Source organism: Penicillium lagena, assembly GCF_028827675.1.
Source record: "Penicillium lagena strain IBT 129212 chromosome Unknown utg000001l_segment0_segment0, whole genome shotgun sequence".
Taxonomy (NCBI): domain Eukaryota; kingdom Fungi; phylum Ascomycota; class Eurotiomycetes; order Eurotiales; family Aspergillaceae; genus Penicillium; species Penicillium lagena.
This window is the reverse complement of record NW_026623222.1, coordinates 6113133-6139561: the sequence shown is the minus strand read 5'-3', so window position 1 is coordinate 6139561 and position 26429 is coordinate 6113133. Positions and strand designations below refer to the sequence as shown.

General features: G+C 46.9%; 8 protein-coding genes across 8 annotated transcripts; 4 read left to right on the top strand and 4 right to left on the bottom strand.

The window, feature by feature from the left end:
- Positions 1 to 4753: 4753 nt before the first annotated feature.
- cgnA (collagen triple helix repeat protein) lies at positions 4754 to 5174 on the bottom strand (the record flags this gene model as incomplete). Its single annotated transcript, XM_056974627.1, has 2 exons — positions 4754 to 5011; positions 5097 to 5174. The coding sequence occupies 2 exons, from the start codon at positions 5172 to 5174 to the stop codon at positions 4754 to 4756; spliced, it is 336 nt and encodes a 111-aa protein (XP_056839744.1).
- A 298-nt stretch (positions 5175 to 5472) lies between these two features.
- N7510_002699 (uncharacterized protein) lies at positions 5473 to 5874 on the top strand (the record flags this gene model as incomplete). Its single annotated transcript, XM_056974626.1, has 1 exon — positions 5473 to 5874. One exon carries the CDS (start codon positions 5473 to 5475, stop codon positions 5872 to 5874), a length of 402 nt encoding a protein of 133 aa, XP_056839743.1.
- A 749-nt stretch (positions 5875 to 6623) lies between these two features.
- On the bottom strand, positions 6624 to 6971 carry N7510_002698 (uncharacterized protein; the record flags this gene model as incomplete). The annotated part of the gene is made up of 1 exon (XM_056974625.1): positions 6624 to 6971. The coding sequence occupies one exon, from the start codon at positions 6969 to 6971 to the stop codon at positions 6624 to 6626; it is 348 nt and encodes a 115-aa protein (XP_056839742.1).
- Positions 6972 to 7675: 704 nt separating this feature from the next.
- Positions 7676 to 11115, top strand: N7510_002697 (uncharacterized protein; the record flags this gene model as incomplete). The annotated part of the gene is made up of 6 exons (XM_056974624.1): positions 7676 to 7820; positions 7928 to 8154; positions 8212 to 8613; positions 8720 to 9020; positions 9082 to 9736; positions 9786 to 11115. The coding sequence occupies 6 exons, from the start codon at positions 7676 to 7678 to the stop codon at positions 11113 to 11115; spliced, it is 3060 nt and encodes a 1019-aa protein (XP_056839741.1).
- Positions 11116 to 17942: 6827 nt separating this feature from the next.
- N7510_002696 (uncharacterized protein) lies at positions 17943 to 18584 on the bottom strand (the record flags this gene model as incomplete). The annotated part of the gene is made up of 1 exon (XM_056974623.1): positions 17943 to 18584. One exon carries the CDS (start codon positions 18582 to 18584, stop codon positions 17943 to 17945), a length of 642 nt encoding a protein of 213 aa, XP_056839740.1.
- Positions 18585 to 19365: 781 nt separating this feature from the next.
- N7510_002695 (uncharacterized protein) lies at positions 19366 to 20021 on the top strand (the record flags this gene model as incomplete). Its single annotated transcript, XM_056974622.1, has 3 exons — positions 19366 to 19697; positions 19758 to 19775; positions 19829 to 20021. The coding sequence occupies 3 exons, from the start codon at positions 19366 to 19368 to the stop codon at positions 20019 to 20021; spliced, it is 543 nt and encodes a 180-aa protein (XP_056839739.1).
- A 1263-nt stretch (positions 20022 to 21284) lies between these two features.
- N7510_002694 (uncharacterized protein) lies at positions 21285 to 22154 on the bottom strand (the record flags this gene model as incomplete). Its single annotated transcript, XM_056974621.1, has 2 exons — positions 21285 to 21875; positions 21981 to 22154. 2 exons carry the CDS (start codon positions 22152 to 22154, stop codon positions 21285 to 21287), a joined length of 765 nt encoding a protein of 254 aa, XP_056839738.1.
- Positions 22155 to 24689: 2535 nt separating this feature from the next.
- Positions 24690 to 25796, top strand: N7510_002693 (uncharacterized protein; the record flags this gene model as incomplete). The annotated part of the gene is made up of 1 exon (XM_056974620.1): positions 24690 to 25796. One exon carries the CDS (start codon positions 24690 to 24692, stop codon positions 25794 to 25796), a length of 1107 nt encoding a protein of 368 aa, XP_056839737.1.
- Between the last annotated feature and the right edge of the window lie 633 nt (positions 25797 to 26429).

The window sequence follows — 26429 nt, the reverse complement described above, 5'->3', positions numbered from 1 at the left end:
GCTCATTCAACAGGTAAGCTCATTCAACAGGTAAGCTCATTCAATAGGTAAGCTCATTCAATAGGTGAGCTCATTCAACAAGTACGGCAGGACCTTCTTGTTGCTGGCTGGTTACTTTTCAGCATCACAAAGAGTTTCTGACGTCTGTACTTGGAAAAAATGATTTGTTCCCGTTGGCTTTTTCGCAACGGTAATGTGCCTTTCTGAAAAGACTCGCAGTTATGTGAAGTTTCCCATGATATGGGCCGTAAAGCTAAATTAGATTCTATGTGAGTTGATCATAGGCAGTAAAATACCATAATGTTAGACGTCGTGATAAGTGGTAGATTGAAATTTCCCTTTTGAGAGTTGCCCACATCTTCGCCTTACTATCTTTTACAGATATACTGCCATATTCGAAAACAGAATTCCCGCATACACTCACAAATTATTTGCCGAGCCCTATCTTGAAACACGATAGCCTATATCTAGTTACTCCCCTAAAACCCCTGTCAAGTCGTAATCGTCTTGCATGCACGGCAATGAAAGAGTTATCGTTATAATACAGTAAACCTCGAAGGAATCTCGTGGAATATTCTCTGCAAACGATCCAAACAGAGTAGAAGGCCTGGCGATCTGGTGAGATCACTGCCTACCTCATCTCCTTCACCATGCCCCCAGCCTTCGTCCACAATTGTTTTTTACTTACCAAAAGCCCGTGCCGATATTCAAAACAGGTCTGGTTTGGTAGGAGATCGCGCAACTTTCTTTCCATGGATTGGATTATCTCCCCACTTGCGATTTTCATTCGTCACTAGTCTGTCAAAAGCTGGTATGTCCTTGAACCCCCCTATCATGGAGTCTAGCGCGAAGAGAACCCTAGCGGTAAGATATGCCGTAACCCGCAATATCACTGAAGTGTCCAATGGCGGGAACACAGTCACTCGTCTCGTTTTCTCTGAGTAGCTCTTCGTGTAGAGGTTCCAATTCGGACCAAGCCTTGGCATATTTCATCCCTCTCAGCCTTTCTTTTTCGATGACTTGACTGATTTCTAAAATGCCCACATCGTCGCTTTTCTTGCACAAAGTGGCTTGGCTGCTTTTCGGCTGAGGGCCTTGATATTGGACGTGAAGGCCCGTCTTGTCACTTTCTCCCAGCAGACCTGAAGCTCTCAGAAGTCGTTCCGGCGCCACGGTCAGTCTTCCCTTTTTGAACACATATTTGGAGACCGAAGTTGCAAATACAACGGGTCGTGCTGATTTGTCTCTGCTATTCTCTACCGCAGCCCCAACGCACTGTTCAAAAGTCTTTCCCACCGACAATGTATGAGTGACCAAATCACTATGTTTGACGCTTCCTTTCTGAACAAAATGTGTCACAATATAGAGCCACTTCTGATCCCACGTAAGAATTCGTGACCATACTTCGTACCGCTGGAAAATTCGAATTTCTTTCTTGAAGCTTGTGGTAACAGATCCGATTATGGCAGCCATTATCCCCCGTTTGCCATCAGCGGCGAGCTCTCGGTCGACAATAGCGACTCCGCGATAGCAAAGATATGATAGAAGATGAGAGCGGCTTGCATCAAGATCCGTAAAATATGTACTATTCGACTTGTGGAGGTTGTAGTCGGCTTCAAGAAGTGGCGTGTATGTCGTAGTTATACAGGGAAGGAAAACCACCGGCAAGTCTTTGTCTTCGTGATGAGCTGATACAACATGGTGGCTTCTTTTTGTTCTGAAGAAGCTCTGGACGATTGGGCGGAAGATTCGATACTTTAAATTTGTCAAGTTCAGAACTTGCTGGAGCTTGGAGAGAGAGCTCTGAAATCATATGCATTTCGGTCGCGTTTGAATGAACACTTACGTGGAATACTAAGGGTAAATTCTTAAAATTGTCCACAAGGAAGATTGTGAGCAGAAACTTCCAAATATCGATAAATTGAATCGAGTTCAAACCCATTCAATCATCTTGGCAAATATAATCGATTCTGAATGCAGCGAGTGAAATTGAAACATTCGGGCAGAATTTGGTCTTGAAACCAGATGTAGTCAAATCACTGTGAAATTTGCATGTAATGGAAATGCATTGGACTAGTAAAAGCCGACTTGGAAGAAAAAAAAATACCGCTGTGTGCAGGCGATTAAGAAAACTTGAAGGACCGGACACAGATAAAAAAATAGTCTAGAGCCCAGGTGGTCGGGAAGCCGAGGCAAATTCGGCTGCGATATGGTCATCATTTTATTCCGAGAGCTAGGTTTATGTTGAAGAATTTTGCCCGATCCCGTGTGCTTGACGGCGGCATTGATGATGATCCTTGTTAGTAATACACTCCGCCTTTGATTTGGAACTCCAAAATTTTCCGAATTCCCATTCTTGGGTATACTGGCGGATCTGCGGCAGGGCGTACAGGCTTGTAGTGGCAGGAGGTTCTTCTCTCGAAGCTGACCGCCGTTGAAGGGTCCTTTGTAGTGAGGTTCGTTTTGTAATGTATGAGCTCCTCTGTCACGTTGGGACCCAATTTACCATACAAAACAGGGGCAGCGTTGGGTATCTGCTGAACTACGTGACTCTAGTGGTAATTTACCACCTCTCAAGTCGGCATATATAAAGGGAAAAAATGGCACAGACAATCAATCAGATACCAAACAAGCACAATATATTAGCTTTATTCAAAATTATATCTATATCACAATGATAGTATCACGTCTCTGGATGACCTGAACCGCTCTATTTTCAAAGTCGATGAGTCTTGATTTCACTTCCGTTTCTGATATCCAACATAGTAATAGCGCTCCGATTTTTCAGGTCTTTCTTTGTACAGTATCCATATTCTGTACTTGCATCCAACAATCTTTTTTTCTCGATAAATTGCAGAGCCTCTTTGAAGCAACCAGTTTCATCGACCAGCCCGCATCGGACTGAATCTCGGGCACGAAGAGATTGTCCCCTTAAAAATGAGGGGGTGATATTCAACGCGGGCAATTTGGCCTTCACAAAATCTATTATCCACTTTGATAGATAAGGAGTGGCAGATTGGCCCTCGTGGATAGAAAGTGAGGAACCACGGGACTGTTGAATTCGGAAATCATGACATAGGGCTAAGAGAAAGCCATGGCCGACTGCTTGTCCGCTTATGAAGGCGATCGTTGGCATAGGATACCTGTCAATATTTTATTTTGTTAGACACACAGACGCGAAGAGAATGTGAGGTCCGATTCAATGCGCTGGAATATATAATGCACGAAGGATCATACCTTAGAAGCTGTCGTAGAAGTGGCCATATATGCTCGTCTTGCCGTTTAAGCGTATCTTGTGATATCTGCTGGCTAATTCCATCGCTATAAAATTCAGGAACGCGACTGGCGGTGATAACAACGCCTTTTGGAAAGGTTTGAATCTTTGATAAAGAATAGCGAAAAGCTTCGACGAAATCGGGTGTCAACTGATTTGCTGGTTGAGATTCAAAAACTAGAAGATAAATCCTATCGGAAGGCATCGCACACGTGAACCTGCCTCCTGTTTTGATTTCGCGAGAGAATAGAGCCATCGTGTGAGATATTGAAATTGCTTAAAGAGCACATTTATCACTTTTTGCCGAATGTCATGGCAGGATCATTTGATAAAACCAAGCCTATCTGGGCCTATGCTGACTGTGTCTGACCTAGTAATAGCAAGCTTGCGCGACCGAGGTATTGTAGAATAATCAAAAAATATCATGCTTCGGCTGCTGGAGGAACTTGATTTTGTCGATACTCGCCACCCGTAAATCAATATTTTCACGAACGACGAGTTATCCCTTTTTGGAGTGTTGATTCAAAAGGTCGGAAAATTCAAAATGTGACAGCATGATCTAGTTACCGACCGAGATCGCTTTGATGAGGTATGTTTGATTGATGTTTGTGTTGGTAGTACCCGATAGTCATAGTATTCTAACTCTCTGTAATTTCGGGTGGCATTGCGTCGGCTGGACCGTTGCTCGAAAGGGAAATACTCGGTCTAAAAGCGTTAGTTCGTGGCAAAGGCTGACACTGTCGATGCGATAATCGGTTCTTGCATTCGCCTGGGGGTTAATCAGGCTGTGTAGCATCGAAGGCCTGGATTATGCGGAACGTTACTGTACCGAATACAGGATGCACTGGAACATATTTTTCTCACTAAACCTTCTGCCTCCACTTGTGGAGCTTTTCGATGTCTCCGCGACTGTTATCCTGTCGTACGAGACACTTAGCATGGGAATCGTGATCTTGTACCACGTGCTTCATGAATCAACAGATCTGAAGACTTATATTCTGTATCAAGCTTAGGCTCAGAGTCCAACGACGCCCGTAAGTTCCATTCAGCGGTACCCATAGCAAGGGACCAATTGCGAACCCCTGAATGAATAAAGAAATTCCGACAATCGCGAGTTCATGGATGCATTGAAATTGTTTAAGTAGTCTAATCCAACTCAATAATTATCTTTCCAAACCGACAGTAGAAGATGATAACTGAATGATAACCCAGCGGGCTGCAGCGTATCTCATTAAGAAGATGGCCTCTACGGCTGAGTCTCCGCATACGCCTAGTAACGATGAGACTGAGGTGTTCTTCAAGGGACTCATTCGTGCGAGATACGGAAAATCTCAAACCCATTCGTAATATGATATTTCGAACAGTGATCATGACATTGTTAAGAGCTTCCAGCTTCGAGCGGCTACTCTGGTAGATTGAGTCCTATGAATCATAACAGTTCTTGGATACGCCAAGAGCCTGGAAATGCGGGCATCCCTGTTAAAAGAACTTGAAACGACCAACATGATATCGTCTTGAGCTCTCTTTCCCACCTTCACTCTCACCACTCTCACCACTCTCACCACTCTCACCACTCTCACCATCCTCACCATCCTCATCATCCTCACCATCCTCACCATCCTCACCATCCTCACCATCCTCACCATCCTCACCATCCTCACCATCCTCACCATCCTCACCATCCTCACCATCCTCACCATCCTCACCATCCTCACCATCCTCACCATCCTCACCATCCTCACCAGATCATTACAGTGATTATTAACAGCACGATGGAGAGCATGACCAAGAGAATGGGAAATATTATCCATGGCCAGCGGACATGGATGAAAGTTTCGGTTCGGTAAGCCGTTCCTTCAATACGGTTGCTATTGGCCGAAGTTCGGATGAGATTGGTCATACTGGTGGCCATCGAGTCGAATAATTCAACATCTTTATTCTGACTGTTATTGGACAAAATCAAGGTTACGGTTGACTCATCGTCGCTAAATAGATCAGCCAACTATGGTATCATGTTAGAAATTGTACTCTTGTCGATGGTATAATTTGAGTTCTCCGGATATGTCGCGGCGCCATTGAGGGGCCGGTATTGAAGATACATGGGGGGCCAAAAGTATTAGCACAGTCGCGTCGCGTCGCCCCACTAAAATAGTTTTGTAAACAACCCACCAATCTCAACTGCCCATCTCTCTCTCAATATGCGTCGCTTTGGCACTGGAATTAGTGGAAATCGAAAGCCAAAGGCTGAATTATCCCCTGAAACACGCTCAGCTATCATTTATAGCCTTCGAAAAGGGATATCGCCGACAAGAATTGCGCGCGATAATCACGTCTCCCTAGCTCAATTCACTATACAAAACAACGCTTCTACACCAACACGACAATCAAATCAAGGCCCTGGAGCGGTCGGCCTCGAAATTTTAATGATCGTACAAGGCGCTATATATTTCAGCTTGCGCGTCGGCACCCTCGGTGGACATACGCAGCGCTCGGCGCAAATATACCTGGTACAGACACAAGAATGTCGAGATCTACAATTAGACGCCTCCTACGGACATATGGACTCCGAAAACGGAAGTCAAAGAAGCGAATACTATTAAATAAGGAGACTGCAAAAAAAAATACTCGCTTTTTCCCGTGAGTGGGGGGGCTTTAGGGAGTGGGAAAAGCTCATCTATTCTGACGAATGTAGCGTACAACGCGGATCGAATTCTCCGATCCAATTCGTCTTCCGCCTCCAAAACGAGGCTTTTTTTTATAAGAATTTGTGAGCTTGACTAGCCACGGGCAAGATATTTCGCAAATGGTTTGGCCTGGAATTTGGATCGGTGGCCGGTCAAAGTTAGTGATTATGGCACGCGATCCCGAAGCTCCTCGCAACGGATACTCCTCGACCTCTTATACCGACGCTCTCGAAGATGGATTGGTTGAAATCTATACACCTGATTCTATCTTCCAGCAAGATAACGCGAAGATCCATAAGTCAGAGCATACACAGGAGTGGTTTGAGCGTCATGGGATTCACGTCATTGAATGGCCTCCGCATTCCCCTGATTTTAACCCTATGGAAGTTGTCTGGGCGCTATTAAAACGCAAATCGATATCCTAGTTTGGCCAATGGTAGACGTCGTGAAATTGATTGAGAGGACTTTCGGAATGCGCTGGTCGATTCATGGAATCATATAGATCAGGGGTCTATAGACCGGCTTATACTCTCTATGTCTCGTAGAATCGCGGCTGTGAGAGCTGCGCGGGGCTACAGTCAACTCTCGCTTATGGCACAGCCCACCATCCAACGAAATCTGTGTGCCATAAGTGAATTGTGCCAGATGTGATCTGATGACTAACTTTACTTCCGCATTAGGAAGTTGAACCCCTCTAGCGTCGTCTGTTTCCTCGCATCCATCTGAAACCTAGTAAACCGACTTATTAGACTCTCTATCTGGCGAATGTTCTCCTCAGTGGCACCCTGTTGGTGCTGAGCCCATAGAAGCGCCTCCTGCATGCTATTGATAACTGTAGCACCAGATGGTAGATCTGGTGGTGGTCCAGATATATATTCGTCATCCTGGTCATCAGTGCCATCGCCGTCGCCGTCGCCGTCGCCACCACCCGATAAGTCAAAGATTATATCAGACAAATCAGGCTCGTCGGCGTCGTTTTCGTCTGATGGATCTAGGAAATCATCCAAAGGCATGGCTTCCTCAGCATCTTAAGGAAGCCTATCAGTCAAGCTTTGATATAGATCACCTAGCTCTAGCGCTTCTAGTGACCCTTCTATATGCACCTATACGTACCGGATTTTCCCTGGCAGGTGGGGCTTTCCTCTCTAGGCTGCCGTTGCTTTAATGAGGGCGCTCATGGTCTCGCTCACTGAGTAGATTTCAGCACGCACTCAGACTCAGTGATCGTGCTCATGCTAGTCACGTGCATCATGACTCCTGCTCAGTGAGCGCTCAGTGAGCGCTCATTGGATGTGCACTGATCACTCAGTGACGATCAGTGTCCAATCAGTGAGCACCTCTGGTTTTCTCAGTACGCTAAGTCTATCCCCAAAAGGGTATACCACCCCACAGGCCTGTTTATTCTGTGATGGATAGTCTGTTGATAGCCCTTGTTCTGCCCTCATTTTCTTGAGCACTTCATCCCAGCAAGAAAATACACTAGTACCAGATGGCGCAGGAAGAGTGGAGACACCCTATCTATCTTAGAACAATGCAATTTCAGACATGCCCTTTGTTTTCTGATGTAAAAGCGGCTTGACTTCAAAATCTCAGGTATAAAATCAAGCAATCGTCTCCTCATAATACGTATTCAAACACCTTCCACTTGGTCATTCGGACTCACACGCCTACTTTCTGTTTTAACACCACCTCTAACCTCCTTGCGGGATCACACCCGATGGGCAGGAAAGATTTTTTTGCTAAGCGTGATGAGAGGCGCCGTCTACAGCGGGAGAAGAATGGCTATGTCCCTGGAGCCCATAGGCAGGAAGACTCAATTCGGGAAAAAGACAAGAGACTCCCCACAACCAACAGTTTACACCGTGATTATGTGGATCTTTGGATGAAGTAGGTTGAGGAACATCTGAAGCGACAATCTCATGCATTCATGTAAAAGGCTAACCATTACCTAGTTTCATTGCCAACCCAGAAAATGGATTTGATTCCTACAAAACTGCTCCAGGTTGTTCAGCTCCAAGCCATGAGATGATCAAGGAATTCATTCGCTGGTACATTAGCTCTACTACGGGAAGACTGGCTGAGGATGAGCGACCAACGGTGCGAACCGCAAATGCGTGTGCCGAGCGTTTCTTTAGTGGATTTGAAGAGTTCACAAAAGTCAAAATTATCCCAGCTGACAGAAAAGAAATAAAAACCGTGAGTTTTCTATTTCCTTCTTGCGATCATCACAAATCCATTCTGAACACTAAGCAGTGGATCAAGAAAACATTGACGGCAGATGGCACCATTGTAGACAAAAAAAAAGAGAAGCTCAATTTCACAAAGAATGATTTCTTGAGAATCGTTTCATCTCTGTGGCAGACAGATCACCAAGCATTCATTCCTGGGTTGCTCAAGGTCGTCATTCTGTTTGCTCTTCAATTGTATCTGTTCACTGGAGCAAGGGTCGGTGCTTTTATACCTTCCAGTGAGCACAAAAATGAGAGAGGTCTTCGATACAAAGTAAGAATCCTTAACCAGAGCGATCTGAATTCATTCTCATCTCTACTCCAGCATATTGATCTGGTTCTGCTTCCGTCATCTAATGCTCCTTGGGCAGTGGGATGGAGAGTCAATCAGGTGTGGATCAAGAATAATCGATGCCCACAATATACCGTGTGAGTTGGAAAAAGTCTGGTAACATGCTCATTGGGAAAAACTGGTTTTGCTAACGAATACTTCTAGATTCGGGATTGGTATCCGCGATAGCAACAAACCACAGTTTGCGTCGGGCTACCTACTTCTCGCCCTTGCCCTGGAACACGGAGCTCTTTTTGGTATTAAAACAGTGGAAGACCTTGCGGAATTTGACCTTTCGAATGGTGAAATCCCTTTGCGATGGAAGAGTGAGTTCTTGGAAAAGCCGGTCCTTAGACATGCGACGGGAGATGGACCTCAAGAAACTCCTCTGACGAAGCAAAAATTTTGTTCCTGCCTACGCCAGATTTTTACCGCTGCAGGCTATTTCGGTGAACTGGCAACCGTCCATTGCATGCGAAGAAACTTGGGGAAAAAAGTTGAAAGTGAGTTCTGGCCACCCTAAGAAACTCCGGAACGAAATCAAGGTACTAAAATCTAATATAGGAAGGCATGGCTCAGCGCCTGTCTCTCAGATAATGGCACATCGGGGATTAGAAACTTTTCCGGAGCATTATCAAGCCCACTGCTCCTCCATTGATACAGTGTCGGCTGTTCTCGACGAGGAGGACCAGTCTGATCACATTGAGTACTTCCAAAGCTACGTTCAATTTTACGAGCGAGGTTTACCTGGCGAATTGCCAGCAGAAATCAAGGAAAGTATTTTGCAAAGCCAAGATATGGTGGACATGAGAGCTCGGATGGAGCTCTTTGAACAGAGCCACGATGAGGAATCTCTCAAGATCGAGAAATTGGAATACAGGAGAGCGCTGGTTCGGAAACGCCTGGTTGAGCTTAAAAAATATCAAAATCGGTGGGTTCGAGAGAAGAGAGATCAAAAAATTCTCAATCGCGGGAAAGAAGAGCTGGAGCACTGGGAAAACGGTAATCGCACACGTGCTCAAAAGTTGATCGCACCAGAGGTTGCGCGAATTGCATCAGCCATGTCCTGCAATAAGGAGCTTTCTTTTGATGAAAAACTTCTATTCGTTCAAGATTTGCAAACTCAGTGTGGTCGTGACTTTGACGTGATCTACCTGCCCAACGAAAGTCCGATTCAAGGGATTTGTCCCGCGAAGGGTTGCCAAACCAACGTTGCACGGTGAGCTTTCTTGAGCCTACGACGCCACAGCCAATACTTACTCCAATAGTCTTAGGAAATGCGACAGGAGTGCTCACATTCACGGATGTGTCCGGCGTGAGAAAGCTTTTGACCTTCAAGTATCGGAATCAAGGATGCGATTTTGCTATGAATGCATGGAGTGGTTTTTATCGAACCAATGGAGACGCCATTGTGATATTCATCTCCAGAAATGGGAAACTCAGCACTGTGAAGTGATTACGTATCGTCATACGGTTATTCGTCCTGGATATTGTCCTTTCTGCTTGTGGAACCTAGATATTCCCGCCGAAGCACGGCTACAGTACTGGTTGCGAAGCGATAACCTTAGGGAGCATATTGAAGGGCAACACCTGAATGAAGTCCAGTCGTCTACAAAAAAGCCAAGTTGTGGATGTCTACGAACATTCGACAGTGAACGTGAGCTCCGACATCACTTACACGACGCGCACATGCTCAACGAAGCGATTTGGCAAAGTCCAAAATCTCCAAGAAAGAGAAAACGCGCTTGCAAGGTGGAGACGCAAGGTCATTCAACAAATCCAGAAGAGGAACGCCATAAGAAAGCGCGATTTTATCACTATCCACCTCCGAGTCAAGAACGTGAGCATCAACTGTCAAACAACATATCCGTTCTCAGCCCAACCGTGAATTCGTTCATCGAGGTGCACCCCGAACAATATTATTATTTGAGCAAAGTTGGAAAGTCCGTGTCCAGTAGCAGGAGCAGCTCAGCATGTTTCCCCGCTGCACACTCTCCACTTGTCTCGCGACCAACAACCCCTGGACTCGATGTCATTGACCCGAGGCTTCTTGACCCCTTCAATTTCAGAAAAGAGAGTGGACTTCAGTCTAGTGATGAAGGTGCCACCCAACTGGATTCACTGAGTCTCTCTTCGAATGAGTTCAATTTCAATTTACAGCTGAATTCATCTGTCCTCAGCGATTTCAGTGAGCAGCCTGGTAGCTGCACTAGCAACAAGGGCGACGGGATCATTAAGGCTGAACGAGAATGCCCTGTCTCCATAACCTCCAGCACCAAACCTGGTGCAATAGAGGCTAAGGAAGACCCGCAGGATGCCGATTGTGAACGGGCTCATGTTGCCAGCGTTTGCAAAGCTACCAGTGGAGTCGAAAAAAGATCACGGACACCATCGCACTTCTCGGATTCCACGCCACGCCAAAAGATAAATGCAAAGGAGAAGCGCAAGCTACTTGAGCTTAAGAGCCAAAATCTGACTCTTAGGCGTATTGTATCTCATTTTCCGGATATAGATACGGCGTTCCTGCGACAGGCTTGGATGGACATAAAGCCTTCTCGGAGATGCACCAGATCACGGACTAAAAGGAAAAGGGGATGAATTTTTGATTTTTGGTCGCACATTATTCAATTGTGAGATAATCTGCTTGTATAACTATAATTACCTCTCAGCTACGCAAGCCCAGTCCTAGTATTAGCGTTGAAAACAGCACTAGACTCTTGGGTAATTCCTAAATAGCGTTTGTGTAGATACTAGATCTACGGCAACTTGACGGATTCCCTAACCTGTGAAGCCACGAACCCATCGCTCGATGACTACACTTGGTTGCTATTTTCAGCCTAGGACATTAAGGAAGTTCATTCTCGAAAAAAATCCGCACTACTGGTGCGATGAAGTTACGCTCAAAACCACGAATAACGGCCAATTTCGTTCCTCTACTCTAGATCCGCTCTTGGGCCAGGCCATAAACGGCTCTGTCCCTCCAGTAAATTAATCGTAGCCCCCGTTTGATCGCTTTTCAGCTGTTTGAGTTATAGTAGTTGACAAATTCGATATGATACAGCTACTAGTTGCTGGCGGAAAAGTATCATGGAACTTGAGGGGCGAGAACGAGGACCACTGTGCTAGCAGGAGACCGCCGTGTGTTCCTAGGACTCATCGCTTACTCCCAGAACCCCATAACGTGTTCCCAAGAGACTCTGGTGTATCCCAGGAACCATCACCTCTCTCAAGAAACGGTTTAAGATCCCCTAAGAACTGATCTGTTTGATCCTAGGAGACATTCTGACTTCTAGGAACACACTATATTCTCCTATGAACCGCCACCATAGCCGAGAAAACATCTATGTAAGGGACTAGGAGCCCTAAAGCAGGGTCAATAGAGGCTATGATTGCTGACCTACACCAGAAATGGCCATGTTGTTGCCTTTGGACTCGGGTTACAGTAATTTAAATGGTGTAAATACCGTCTCCTTAAACAACCTAGAACCAAAAAATCTGTGGGGTAAGAACCGAACGGTTGCATAGATATGAGTAACAGATAGGTAGGGTTGAGAAGCATCCAGAATTGCAGGAACCGCCAACAGAGCAGTATCAATAGGGTGTTTAACAACTAACAAAAATAGTGGCAACGGCCGATCGACATTGTCATTGTCGCAATTTACTGAGATGCGTTACAGTACCAAATTCCAAATCCATGTTCTGCTTCAACAGCTGTGTTTTGCGGCGTGAAAACGCTCCTCTACACTGGATATTGTTGGTGAATGGACGGAAAATCCATCCTGGACTCCAATAAGCCAGCATGACTGCTGGACATTGGTCGAACCGTCATGTCTCCTTGAAGTCTCTTGAATATTCACCAAAAAATGCGAAGCGTAAGAAAGCCACGAAATCCCTCCACTGTCACGCTTTTGTTTAACGTCTTCCATCTCTCTCTTTCGCCTCCTCTCTTCGTCGCTGATCTGGTCTCTCATTTTTTATTTTTTATTTTTTTATTTATGTTTTTACGACCACGTCACATTCCTTCTGGCCTTCCCCGCCTCTTGCATCGAGGGATCCTCGTGAGATGCACACTCCAGACCGGGCCCTCAGCTCCTTCCCGGTTTACAGCTCATCTGAGAATGCGGCGGGATACGCCCGTGTGGAACTCATGCTCCATCATCTCTTCCGCTCAATCGACGTGTTTGTAAACTTGATGGATTCCAGCACGATTCCTTTCCCAAAGCATTAGATCACTGTCGCCACTGCAAGTGCACAACCTCGGCGCATCTGGTGACTAGATCGATGAATTACCGGGATATCACTTCGAGGTCGATCTTGACGAAGGAGACGACATCTCGGCGCCCTAGGAAGCCCGACTCCTCATTTCGACGGTACTACCATCATGGAGGATCCTGACATCCTTGGTGAGCGCGGTACGGATCAAAAGATACAATTGGCCGCGACATATCTGGCGGCATGAGATTTATCCAGACCTCTGGAAGCATCAAAAGTTCTCTAGCCTGCTGAACTCACGAGGCGTTCTGCTGCCTTTTCAGAAGATCTCATCACAAGCAGAGGCAGTTCTTTGCCCTACTGATTGGCCATTATGATCCAACGATTCATTCAACCGAGAGCGTGTCAATCTGTCATCGGCATACCTCCTCGACTGGCTGAAGACTTTCAGCCACCGCTCACCGCCACCTGTCCAACCTGATATATCATAGTCTATCCAAGACTCTCGTTCCCGACCGCCGGCACAGTTGCCTGACCCTAGATAGAAGAACCGGAACCGGCAAATTTCATGTCACCATGATTGCGTCTACGACCCGGAGGTACCGTAGCGCTTTATTATACTTTCGTAGACATACTTGCGGACCTTAGTAGAGAACGTGATTTGAACTGGGAAAGCCAGCACTTGATCTCTACAAAGGAGCCGATCGGGATCTCTCTATTCAATGCTTGTCCAAAGCTCCCAATGACTTACTCATTAGGTAGAACAAAGGCGAGCTTTTGACCCAGTAACTTATTTTTGGGGATGCATTCATTTCACGATGCGTTCAATCCGGCTGAGTAACTCCCCTTGGGCGATGACCTTGGTTATGCATGGAGTGAACTATTTCCCTCCCTCCCGAGATTTCTTGTAGCCAATGATTTATATGTTGGAGAGCAACGTCTCCCTCACATTCTCCTACACCTGCCAGGTCTCTGGTCTTGACCATGTATTGCCCGAGAATCATTGAACCAATCTGAGGGAAGTTTCATCGGTGTTGAATTCAACTGTTTTTGTCAGGGAGGCTGTTTGCCAACGCATCAAAACATTATGTTCAGAGTATTACAGTGTCCGTAACTAAGTAGAAATTAATGTATGTTGATACACTGCATGATATGATTGAAATGGCTGAAGAGAAAACCGCTCTACAAGGGGCGTTGGCAGTTCAGCCTCACCGCCTCGCCACTCACCACAGTTCCTTGTCAACGCTCACCAACCACGCTCACCACATCAACGCTTCAACGCAACCACGCTCACCACATCAACGCTCACCACATCAACGCTCACCACATCAACGCTCACCACATCAACGCTCACCACATCAACGCTCACCACATCAACGCTCACCACATCCACTCATATCAACCACTCTCACCACATCGACACTCACCACATCCACTTTTACAACGCTCCATCTATCTCTTTGTATGCATCAATCCACACTAATTTGCAGCCAAAGACGGAATTATCTCTCCAACCCACGTCGAGATCACGAATTAAATATGGAATCCCTATTGGAGTGCAGAATACACATGCAGATGACCAGAGAAGTTCCTACGGAATTTACAAGAATTCGATTGTGAAAGTATAGTCTCGATAAGCTCTGTCTAGTGTTCTTCTATCGCTCCGACAATGATGACTTGGAATACAAGAATCAGGAGAATGTGTTGTGCAGGTCTTGGCTTCTTCGAATACCATCTTGCAGTACTCGAATACTGGTCTCTAGCACCACGGAGAGGTGCCCGCACGTCGCTAGAGGGTCGAGATGGTACGCGGGAGCACGAATTTCCAGTCTGACCGAGCACAATTGATAACGCAGAGCTCATCCTGCGGAGCACATTTTTACACTCACGGGGCTCATTGGCGGTGAGGGAGCACATTTGATAACGCAGAGCTCGTCCTGCGAAGCGCATTTTTACACTCACGGGGCTTATTGGCGGCGAGGGAGCACATTTTTACACTCACGGGGCTCATTGGCGGTGAGGGAGCACATTTGATAACGCAGAGCTCGTCCTGCGAAGCGCATTTTTACACTCACGGGGCTTATTGGCGGCGAGGGAGCACATTTGATAACGCAGAGCTCGTCCTGCGAAGCACATTTTTACACTCACGGGGCTCATTGGCGGTGAGGGAGCGCAAGTCTTACATCGCTGGGCTCAAAGCAGCGACAGCCATGGCCACGGAAACTCTCAAGCCTACAGACAAGAGAGGAACACTATAATGCATCAGAGTGTGAGGACCGAAGTCCTGATTTTTTTTTGGCTGGAAAAATGGGGCCTTATATGTCTATTCGGATACGTCTCTTCACATAAACCAGTTGCGCACATCCTAGCGATAGTCACCGGCTCGTTGATGAGAGTTGAAATAGCTCAACTGACGTTGATATGTGGTTTCTGTTTTTTAGCGTTTGGGGCCGGCAGAACCACTCACCCATTGTACCCGTGGTTGGCCTGGATTGCCAAGAGGTACAGTACCACTCGTTTGGATCATGTAAATTTTTCGCCTTGAAGAAATGCGTTGATTGTGATGAAATAACTTCAAATTAGTAGCACCCGCCCAAAAAGATCTCAACGCTGAAGCGTTTTTTCTTTGGGTTCTCTAATTTGTACTTGGACTGTCTTCTAGACTGTATCCTACAATTCAACGGCTGGGTCTGCTGGGCCTCCAAAACAAGCCAATGTTAAGCCGCCCTTGATGTTTGCGACTCAGAACACTTAACACAGCTCGTATCGTTTCATCGACGATGATTGAAAAGATTCCTGTATTCATGATTTTCTCACAGCATCATCCGTAGACTTTCGCTCCCTCTCTACAACGCTTTGCAATGGACAACCAACCAAGTAGAGAATTGAACCCAGAACGAGGAGCTTTACTGCCCGATTGTCAGAAGTGCTGGAAGAATAGTCCCCGGTAACTTGGGCTCTGACTATTCTGGCCACCCCGAGAACGACGAAACTCAATATGAAGCATATGGTCCCGTCAGGAAGAGACATGCTGTGTGCGATTCTCCGTGCCAGAAAGGCCTTTGGCCTTAGGTATAACGCAGGTAACGTGACTTGTACTATTCTATACGATTTTCACCCTTTAGGCTCCCCGATTGAAAAACCCGATGAAATTTGAGTTCGACAAGCGGCATTTCTCGCTCCTTTGTTCAGCAGTAAATCCCAAAGATTCAAATCAAAGTACGTATTGGGCTTTGTTAGAGCAGGATTGATATCTAAAATACAAGTCTGATGGATCAATGACAATCTCGCCCATGGTACAACGATCCAATGTGCTTAAAACTCACCGGGCTTCTACATCTGACCATCAAAAGCCTTGGCCTTCTGATAAGGCCAAGAACGTGAGCTTCGGTTCTAGGACAACTATGTGAGGCATTTTTTGCCGCCAAGGCTCATTGTATGGGGTCTTTATTGATCGTCACTCCACCTCATGAGATTGCAACACTACTAATAAACTCTGATGGCACCCTGGAATACAAGAAGCACCAGTAGCTGCCAATCAAATACTACACTTGAATGATAATACGGTTCTGCGATGAAAAACTCGGAGATGATCCACGGGACAGTAGATGAAGGAGCTTCTATTTGTGGCCCGGAGAAGAAATTGCAAGGCTGTGCAACGGTCCAGACACAATTCACAAGCTCAGACCTGTTGGGCCGTCCGGAGTGCGGATGGAACAGATATTTGTCACTTGGGCCTGCAGAAAGGGCCGCTATCACGGGTACGGTTGGCGCAGTTGAATAATTTGGAATATCACGCAAATCCGGCGAAAAAGAGATACGCCAAAAACCGATCCATGATCGTGTTCTCCTAGCTGCTCTCACAAGATAGTACCTTGTCTCCTCTGTCGAGTGGCGAGCGGCTGCGTCTTTGTTTATCTGGACTATAGAACGTTCTAGAAGCTATCTTCCCCTGCATCAACCTTCCCCCAATGACTAGACTCTCTCTTCGAATCCGACACTTCCTCCTTTCACCCCCGCTCCATTTCGACCACCAGTCTGATAGCCCTAGCAGACAGCTTGTAAAAATGTATGGCAATTCTGGACAGACCAGATGGGTTGGCGTAAACACATTTTCTGGTTTCCAATAAAAGCTGAGAGACCCATTGGCTTCCGGAAATGGCACTTGTCGGCGTTGTGGGCCCGAGGATCTACGGGCCCGAAAGTCTATTTTCAAGCACGGGCTCGTCGCTACCGGTACTCACCGATTCTGGAGCCGAGAATATTTCTGGATATACCAATACAACATTATAAATCTCATATTCTGACAGAATGGCGATATTGTGGCAAGTATGCCTCAATTCTTCTGAGTTTTTTTAGAACTGTAGAGACCGAGCTGGAGCAGAAGTCTGTAGATAAGCTTTCTGACAAAGTTGGGAGCTTAAATCCCATCATTCATGAACAATCGTGTTTCCACCTCGACCGAGCGTTCCATGGATCATCGCAAACAATTTTTCAAGATGACTTTGGCGTTCAGCCAGTGCTCGACGGTGCCGCTCTTGATTCCACGGTCATTGTGAAACTGCCTTTCTCCTCTGGAGTCTAAGGACTCTTGCTTTCAGGTGCACGAGAACATGCCATTGTTAAGTTGACAAAAAAAAACTTCGCTTCACGTCAAAAATGACTAGCGCGTAGATCGAAAATCAATGCTATGCCTCACCCTCTACACTATAGATCACTCTGCTTTCGACCCATCCATCCAATTGAGCCCGTTCAGAGATCTGGAAACGCAACCAAGTATATTCTCTCGAGACCAATAAGAGTCCCGACAGTCTCAGACCTTCTCAGGAAGTCGCTCAGCTAATATGTCATAACCTCATTACGAGGACACTCACATCTCGGCTTCGTGAGAGATTATATACACAGCCCTTAGTATTTTGCAGGCCGCATGAGAAAATATTGACATGCTCCTGGATCAAAGAGACAATAACGAAGAATGTGTAGGCGGGCAGTTTGTGAGAGCGTCTACAACAGTATTCCAATGCTCAACCTTTGATTTTGGGGCACCCTAGGTACTGTTGTAATTCCAAGGAAGGGTGAATGTTCGTATTTCCGGAAAATACAAGAAGGTATGCATGCAACAGGGCCGATATTCCTCATCCTGCAGCTCCATTGCTGACCTGTACCAGCCTTCCATCATAGCAATATGCACCGGGAATCTTTTATTGAAAAGGTTATCCCGGTTGCTTCGACACCACCACGTAAACCCGCGCGGCTCCAATGCCAATAGACTGCTGCCGAATGGACGTTCTGTTCACTGGTATCTCAGCTTCCTGGCTGCACAGACACGATGTACATAGTCCCAAATCCAAGATGACGATCGTGTTCTTCCCGCCCGGTAATGGATGGGTACTGGCGTCGCGTGGCCTGTGACGAAGGATCAGCTTGTAATGAGCGAAGGATAGAAGGTATTTCGTACCTGGTCTCGAGCTTTTGGTCTCAGTTGATTCATTGCTGTCATCGGTATGGCTAGGCTCGGCTGAAAGTATTGTTTGAAACCAATTGTCGATGTTCCTTTGGGCAGAAGTTTTGTTTGGAAGAGTCGCTGGTGAACCCCTACCACCCACCGAGCGGCGAACGGTTCCTGATCGTTTTTGATCGCCTGGATGTTCAGGAGATCTGGCGCCAGTGCGATGGCGCTTCCGCAAAATATGGTACTTTTTCCCTCGTAGAGATTCAACGCCTCGTTTCACCCGATATTGTTGATAATACGCATCGGAGCGAGCTTTCCACGACAGCGCCTGATTGGCATCCAGCCAAGGGAGAAGATTTTTCTCCTCCCACTCTGGCCAGCCTATTGCGCTACGTGGGGACATGGTGATACTCGGGCAAGTGGCCGCAGTGGTAAGGAACGGGTGAAAAGAACATCAGAAGGTGAACCCGCTGATGTAGGTTTGTTGAGTTTAAAAGATACTTTCAGTGCTCAGTCAACTAAGGAAGATATTACCGTTGCATCGAAAAATGGCCATTGTGTGGTTATGAGCCATGGCTCAGTCCGGTGAACTGGTCTCAGACTCTCACGATTCGCACTGATCCATGGTTTGAAGATCAACAAGCCCTCGATTTGTTGATGTACGTTTGGAAAAGTTCTGTTGAGAATCCACCCCACGTTGAAATGAACACAGCGATGGGAGCCTCTCTTTGGTGATCACCCATGATTCCACCGCTGCGTTGAGAAACATATTCTTCTTGTTTTTCTGTTTATCTTGTTTAAAATTTGTTCCCCTTCCTGTTCATCGTTTTCAAGATTCATCTAGGCCCGCTAATGCTCTTGCGATATAAACAGATGTGCCGACTATCAACGTTATTTCGACAGACAATGTGAAGTTCATGGGCGAACTGCAATAGACCTAACCGTGGAAATATTTTTAACTTTTCTTGACTGGATTGGCTGAAATGCATTCCAAATAGAGCCCCAAATGCGGAAAGTATGGACGGAAGATAGTGGGCCTTCCAACCATCGAATGCAAGCAAGCGAATCGCCCCGTTCCCGGTTCTGCGGTCCAGCTTTCTATAAAAGGCTACCAATTTTCTTCTTTCACATTGGACGAACACTGCGCGAAAAATTCGTGGTCTTATCGCAACTCAGACGCAAGGATGGTTGCCATTCGAAAAATGACTCTCGGTGATCGACGACAGAGCTTTCGGAGCCGATTGCAATGCGCGTTGTCCTTGACATCCTCTGAGTCTGAGGATAACCGGAGTCTGTCCAGGTCTGCCGCAGGTGACGCCACAGAGAATGAGTTTTCTATTCAGGAAGAGGATGACTGCTCTGGCAACCAGCAAAGGAACAGCCTAGCGGATGGTAGCGAGGAAGAAGTTCCGCCAGATTGGAGTGTGGAGTTTAGAAATGGAAATGAACGAGAAATACCGCCGCTACCTGATCTCTCTGGAGACTGCAATATGATCGCCTTCGAATGTGTCGCAGAGTGAGTGCCGACGTCTTCACTAAGATGTAATATTTGTAGTTTGCTGCTAACAACCTCAAGACTAGATGTCCGAATGAAGTCAGTCATGCGACCCCCCCCAGAGAAAGAATGAGCCGCTGATTCCTTTTCAGGTCTATGGAGAATTCACTGAATAGCCAGAGCAGCTGGAATGAAACTGTTCGCAACGATCTGGCGGGAATTCTGAATCGACTGGCGATCGTGGAGACAATGATAGAGAAGATAGCCAAACCGGCAGAACGTACTACTAAAGAGGCTACTCCAGAGGGCCACAGAGTCGGGCGGACGCTTCGTTCGCAGCAGTGATAAATGACAATCTCTGTACACCAGAGCAAGGTGTCGGCCCGTGTCCCCTTAAGTATCATCATGTTATTATTGTGCTTTGCGACCAATTGTTTCCCAATGTTTTTTTTTTCTCTTTTTTTTTTTAATCAAACGCAGACTCTCTCTTGAACAGGGCTTGGAATCCCGCATGTACTGAAGTGCGGTTTTTGACCAACCGGCTTACGCATTATATAAGCTTTTTTTGTAGTTCATGGTCTTCTTGTCGCTGCTCTAACTTGCTGCCCCTTCGAATTCGAATCATCGAATTCAGGGTTTGGGACAAAGAACGCCAGAGTGGTGTTTGAGAATTCTCACGCGATGAGGCCAGGAAAGTAAATCGAGCTAGCACTGGCGGGGACGGAGAATTGATTTGGAATGCATTCCTTGGCGTCCGATACTGATGACCTGCGGATAGCCCACTCAATTGACTTTCGTAAAATAAGGTTGGGCTGGACCAGAATATCATTCATGCCAAGCTCGTGATTCGTCTCGTAATTATTCTTATGGAACTGGTATTACTTGCCTAGTGGCGAGAAAATTTCATGGACGATAGAAGCACACGAGACAAGCGAATTGTTTCTTGTGAAACTCCCGGAGCCAAAGAGCTTTGCAGTGTCCAGGTCTGGTTCCGATCGACTCTGTTCCGCTAACGTGACAGATGGAGACCACAGACGTGAACAATCTGATTCAGTCTCTTCCCATGGATCAGCGTATTGTGTTTCAACCACCGAACAGTATCTACGCCATGCCATGCTCCATTGCCCTAATTCCGAATGAAACACGGGTGTCTGCACATGGACTGTGCCTTTCATCCGATCACAATTTCTCTTGTCGCAGGCAATGGAAAGCTGGCTGAGGAATTCTGGGACGGTGGGGACGATGAACGGAACGACGATCATGATCCACCAGGCGGTGGGCCTTGCCGCTAACCACGTTCAGTGGCCATGGGCCCACAACATACAATCTACGTTCCAGGCTGCAATTTCTGGAGGCAAAAATATCGTCAATGTCGTCAGCAGCCCTAAAATGTCTACGTACAATTTTTATTCTACCCCAGGGTACAGCCAACGATAAACCGGAGCATGGGTTTGTTTCTTACCCTTGTCATGGGACGGTGGGAGTTTGGCCAAGGATTCTGTCATGAGCTAGCTACTTGAGTGGTGGCTGTATGATAGCGACTATCCAGTATGATAGCAAACAACCGTCAAAAACTTCTCAAAAGCCCTGAATCCTTCGTTCTTCAGTTTAGACAAGCGATCCGTACTGATTCGTGGGAGCTGGTGCCTGCTGAGTAACGAGCGGCAGATTACTCGATGCGGAGAACCCACCAGGAAGGGTATTCTGGCTCAGACTCAGAGCCCCCGGCGGGCCGCTCTGGTCCGGCCAATTTCCGTGGATCACCCCAGAACCTGGCAAATAGGCTGCCAGTCTTCTGTTCTGGAGGGCGTCAATCGTGTTCCAGAATCGAGTGGTCGCCGATACCAGTTCGCCGTGCGTCTGATGCAAGAGTAACTGAATATCGTTCCAGGAGACCTGATCCTGCATGGTGGCGTTCGTGGACTCTACCTGCTGTTGCAATTGGCAGAGCTCCTTTTCAAGTCTCCGACTCTCGACCAAGGCTTTCTCTCTTCCCGCAATGACCTGCTGCAATTTCGAAATCTCCTGGGTCTTTTCGGTGCGAAGACGTTCCATCAACTGAGAATTGTTGGCTATCTCTTCATCTCTCTCCCCAAGGGCTTTTTGAAACTCTTGCTCAAGATTGTCCATCACTTTGAAACACCTTCGATGGGCCGATTCGTAGTCTTTCTTTCTGGACTCCTTCGTCACGGAGTGCGTCTTAACCCATTGTCAACATCCAGTACATTGTAATTCCAAGAGGACGACAAAGTGCAAAGTCTCTACAAGACACGAGCACAACAAAGAAATACAGGTTTAACATACCAAATCTTTGTGCAGCTTCAGCACCGGTTTGAGAGGGGCGCGGCCAGCATTGGGGCTGGAGGTTGTCGACTGAGCAGAATGACGTGAAGCAGCACCAGGTTCGTCAGCATGCGGCTTTTCCTTGCCAGAGTCGCGACGTGCCCGAATCCGAGCGGGCTTGGGATCCTTTGCCATGCTGGATCTTTCCGCTGAAGAGAGGATTGCTGGTTTTGAGAGACACATGTAAACGGGAGAAAGTGATCGATGCAGCTGCCTGCCAGCGAGTTCAGACTATAAGGGTTCAGGTGGAGACCGATGCAGAACATCTGAAACGAAGGGAAGGCATTGATTCACCCCTGCCAAGCAGCTGTGCCAGCATCAGGATCATGAGCCCCGAAAATCGAGCAATCATTTTCTACCAGACCCCATGGGGCGTTGGCGCGAAAGCACAAAAAAGTGGCCGTTCGATTCTTGAGTAAGTGATCGACCGGCCCCACCAAAATCTGTCTTGATGCATTCACTAGTGTCTCACCATCGGCCAAATTCAAAGACGGCGAGGTGCAAGAGCACATGGTAATTACAATTGATCTCACATATGGACAGTCTAGCCTCATATATGATGCAGGTAATTCAATTTTTGCACTATTTTTCTTCAATGAATTCAATCTTGATGTGTTCCGGTGACTTCCACCAGCAATAATTTCCCATCTGTAACGAGTTTTCGAATCCCGAGACATGAGCAGCGCCTGATTCGCTTGTTCTTTGGACAAAAAAGATCCAGAAAATCTGGATCGTGTACATATAGGGCATTGATCGACCAATCCTACTTTCGACCGTAGTAATGGCGCTATAATATCCTTTCTCAAAGTTTACTATGGCCCTACGATTGACCATGAATGGTCTAGATCTTGCGGGAATAGCCAAAGATGGTACCTGATCCTAGTTCCCAGGGCAACTATATGAGGCATTTCTTGTTGCCAAGTCTCAGTCCCCATAAGAGTACAACGACACAATCACACTCTGATGGTACCTGAGATACAGGAAGCACCAGCAGATACCAATCAACCACTTCGGATGATAGTGGTCCGACAATATCATGGTACTGCGAAGAGCCTTCAGCGATGAGCCACGGGACAGTATGATCAAGGGGCATCTATCCATGGCTTGGAGAATGATTTCGCAGGGACATGTAAGGGTCCAGACACGATCCACACGCCGAGGCTTAGTGGTTCGTCTGTCGTGCTGTTCAAATACGAGCCTCTGTTAGGTTACGCCTGCTGAATGGACCATGATCTCAGATACAGCTGCAGATGTTGGAATGTCGCAAGCTTTTGGCGAGAAGTATGCTGAGAGTAAATGCGCGGTCCTATCCTCCTAGACGCTCTTATATGAAAGTGCCTTATCACGCCTGCCAAGTGATAGACGCTACTTTGTCTCTTCAGTTCTCTGACAGTAACTTGAGTGAACCTCACTGGCGCTCCCATTCTAGAGATGATGGATCGGCTGTATTTGGTTCTCTGGACAGTGTAATCACGACTCACGCAAACCAGTCGATAGAGATTGATAGCAATCATCGGAAACTATATTGTGGCTCTCAACCGGAACTGTTGTGATGATAGTAGTGGGTGTGCTGCCCATATGTTCGATGGAAAGTTTTACCAGCTATCTCCTCCTGTATCGGCCTTTCTTTATCCTCTCTTCGAATCTGACGTGTCCCCCTTCTCCGTTCTCCAATTAGATTGCCAGTCTGCTAATACTGATAGACAACTTAGATAAGCTCTTGCCACTTTTTGGCGGGCTAGACGAGTAGCTCCCTCTGTCTTGCATGAGTTTACGCAGGCGATTTCGCTGGGACGCGATGACGTCTGGAGATCAACTGGCTTCCGGAAGTAGTAGGAGCCGTCGTTGTGGGCCCCAGCATCTACGGTTTCCGAAAGTTTATTTTTTCCCGCGCGCAGCTACCAATACTCAATGAATCTGGCAACCGAGAATATTTCTGAATATGCGAGTAGCCTTTTTCAATAGTCTATACTTCGAATAGCTGGCGAGATCACGGTGGGCGTGTCCCATTGCATCTGAATTCTCGTAGGACTGCTGGGACACCTTTGATCACAATCAATCTAGCCAGTAAGCTCGTCCGGAAGTCTGCAGCTAAAGGTTTCTGAATAGGTCGAAGCTTGAAGCCCATCTATTCATGAACAATCGCATTTTCTCACCGGCAGAACACTTCCCTGGTCCATCGACTATAATTTGTCGAGAAGATAGACCGGCCCGCTATTTGTTTCCACGGTTTTTATGAAACTATTTTTCTCCTATGACATGATTCTGAAGGGACCTTGCTTGCGCGAAAAAAGTGTCATCGCTGAGTTAATCGGGGTACACTTGGCTTGTTATCAAACATGGCTGGGCATGGATCGAAATCAACCATACGCGTCGCAGTTCTACAGTCTAGATCTCTCTGTGTCGATCCACAGCGTCCAATTGGATCAATACTAAGCTCTGTAAATTTACTCAAGCCTGAGTTCTAGAGCCCGACAAAAGTACAGGTATATTCAAAGCTCCTTAAGAGGGCTCCTAGCTTCTATGCCATAATCTCATTACTAGGACACTCACATCTCGCCTTCATGAGAGTCCCTTAAAAACCCAGGTGCCACGCCCATTCATCTCTTAAACCTCGAAGTAATCTTTATTTCTATCTCTAATTTTTTGTATACACTCCCCCCTGTGACCATGGATACAGTCATGACCAACCTACCCCCAAAAGTGGGAACCATCCTGATGGAAAACATCTCAATCATCGAGATTGTATCCATGTTTTCGATCGGCGCATACAATGCCCTAGAAACGGGGATCGTCACATTCGATGTCTTTAAGCACTACCGCGGCCTGTATTTCTGGAGCATGCAGGTCGCATCCTGGGGCATCCTAGTGCATGCCATCCCTGCCATGACCCGCTTCGTTTCTCAAGCACCCAATCTCCCGATGTCAATCCTCTTCATGATCGGATGGTACGCCATGGTCACCGGTCAAGCTGTCGTGCTCTACTCGCGCCTGCACCTCGTCGTATCCGACATGAGCAAGGTGCGGTGGGTGCTATGGATGATCATTACGAACTTTTTCATCCTCCACGTCCCAACGACCGTCCTATTCTTCGGCCTCAACTACGGCGGCGCACGCTTCGCTCGCCCGGCGGCGATATACGAGCGGATCCAAGTGACTGGCTTCTGCGTGCAGGATCTTGTCATCTGCGGTATCTACATTCATGAAGCGGGGCGCGCTCTCAAGCCTATCATCAAAGTGCGCGGTCGCGAAGGCCGCAAAGTCATCATCCACCTACTCTGGGTCAACATTCTCGTCGTATTCCTGAACATCCTACTCCTTCTCACGGAGTACAAGCTACACTACATCCAAGTCAGTTTCAAGACGGTGGTCTATAGCATTAAGCTGAAGCTGGAGTTCGCCGTGCTCAACCGTCTTCGCTCGCTCACGCGGACCAACCCCTGTGTCTGCCAGCAGGAACCCACGCAGCGGCGCCGATCAAGCGATATGAATCTCTTTGACATTATTTCTACGCCTTCACGGGTCGCGTCAGATGTTGGAACACCGGAATTTGCTCCAGGGGGAATGCCATATCTTCCTTCGCGGCCTAGCAGCATCCATGGATATCACCAGACACTACGCGAGACAGCCAACGATAGCAGCATCCCCTCAGGGGACATTTCTTCCTCACCAACCGTCTCAGGATACCATCTAAACCGCACCCCAGGCAGCTCGTCGGAAACCCTGTCCACACTAGAATTGAATTTGCCGAAGTTCTCACCATCCTTTGATGATTGAACTCCTCGCTGAGGAGGCGCGGCTCGCCTTTTCTGAGTCCACTAAAGGCGGAGCAGCGTACTTGTGGCTCCATTCGCAAAGCTGTAGCGAGCTTTCGCTGGCTCAGCTAGTGATAGACTTGGCTACAGACACACGTTTAGCTTGTGAAGTGGTCAGGGTGGCTGGGGTACAGTATCGTATTTGAGTTAATGGGGTTCCGCTCTCTGAGTATGGGTATCATGCGATAGACCACTCAGAGACTTCTGTAAAAGAATCAAAATACATTTTTAGAATAATTAGAAGAATATACAAGGAGCCTATGGTCAAGAAATCACGTAGACTTGTATTAAAACATTTTGGTTGAATGACGCTTTTCTCAGAAGGGACCCTTGTACAAACCCACACGATCAAGATCACAGAGTATGATCTTGAAACTCTGGCCAATTGAAACAATCAAGGAAGCTGAGAAAGACCTACCTAACAGAGATGATAAAAGTGAGAAACAGGAACCATTTTTTGTCTCGATCTGTTCAGTGCGCGTAGCAGAGTCTGACGAAGCCTTGAAATTTCAACTGATATAACCTTTTGCCTTTCAGTCAGTGAATGCAGCGTATGTCCCTTGAGCTAAATGTTGAGGACTAAATCTGACTGGCT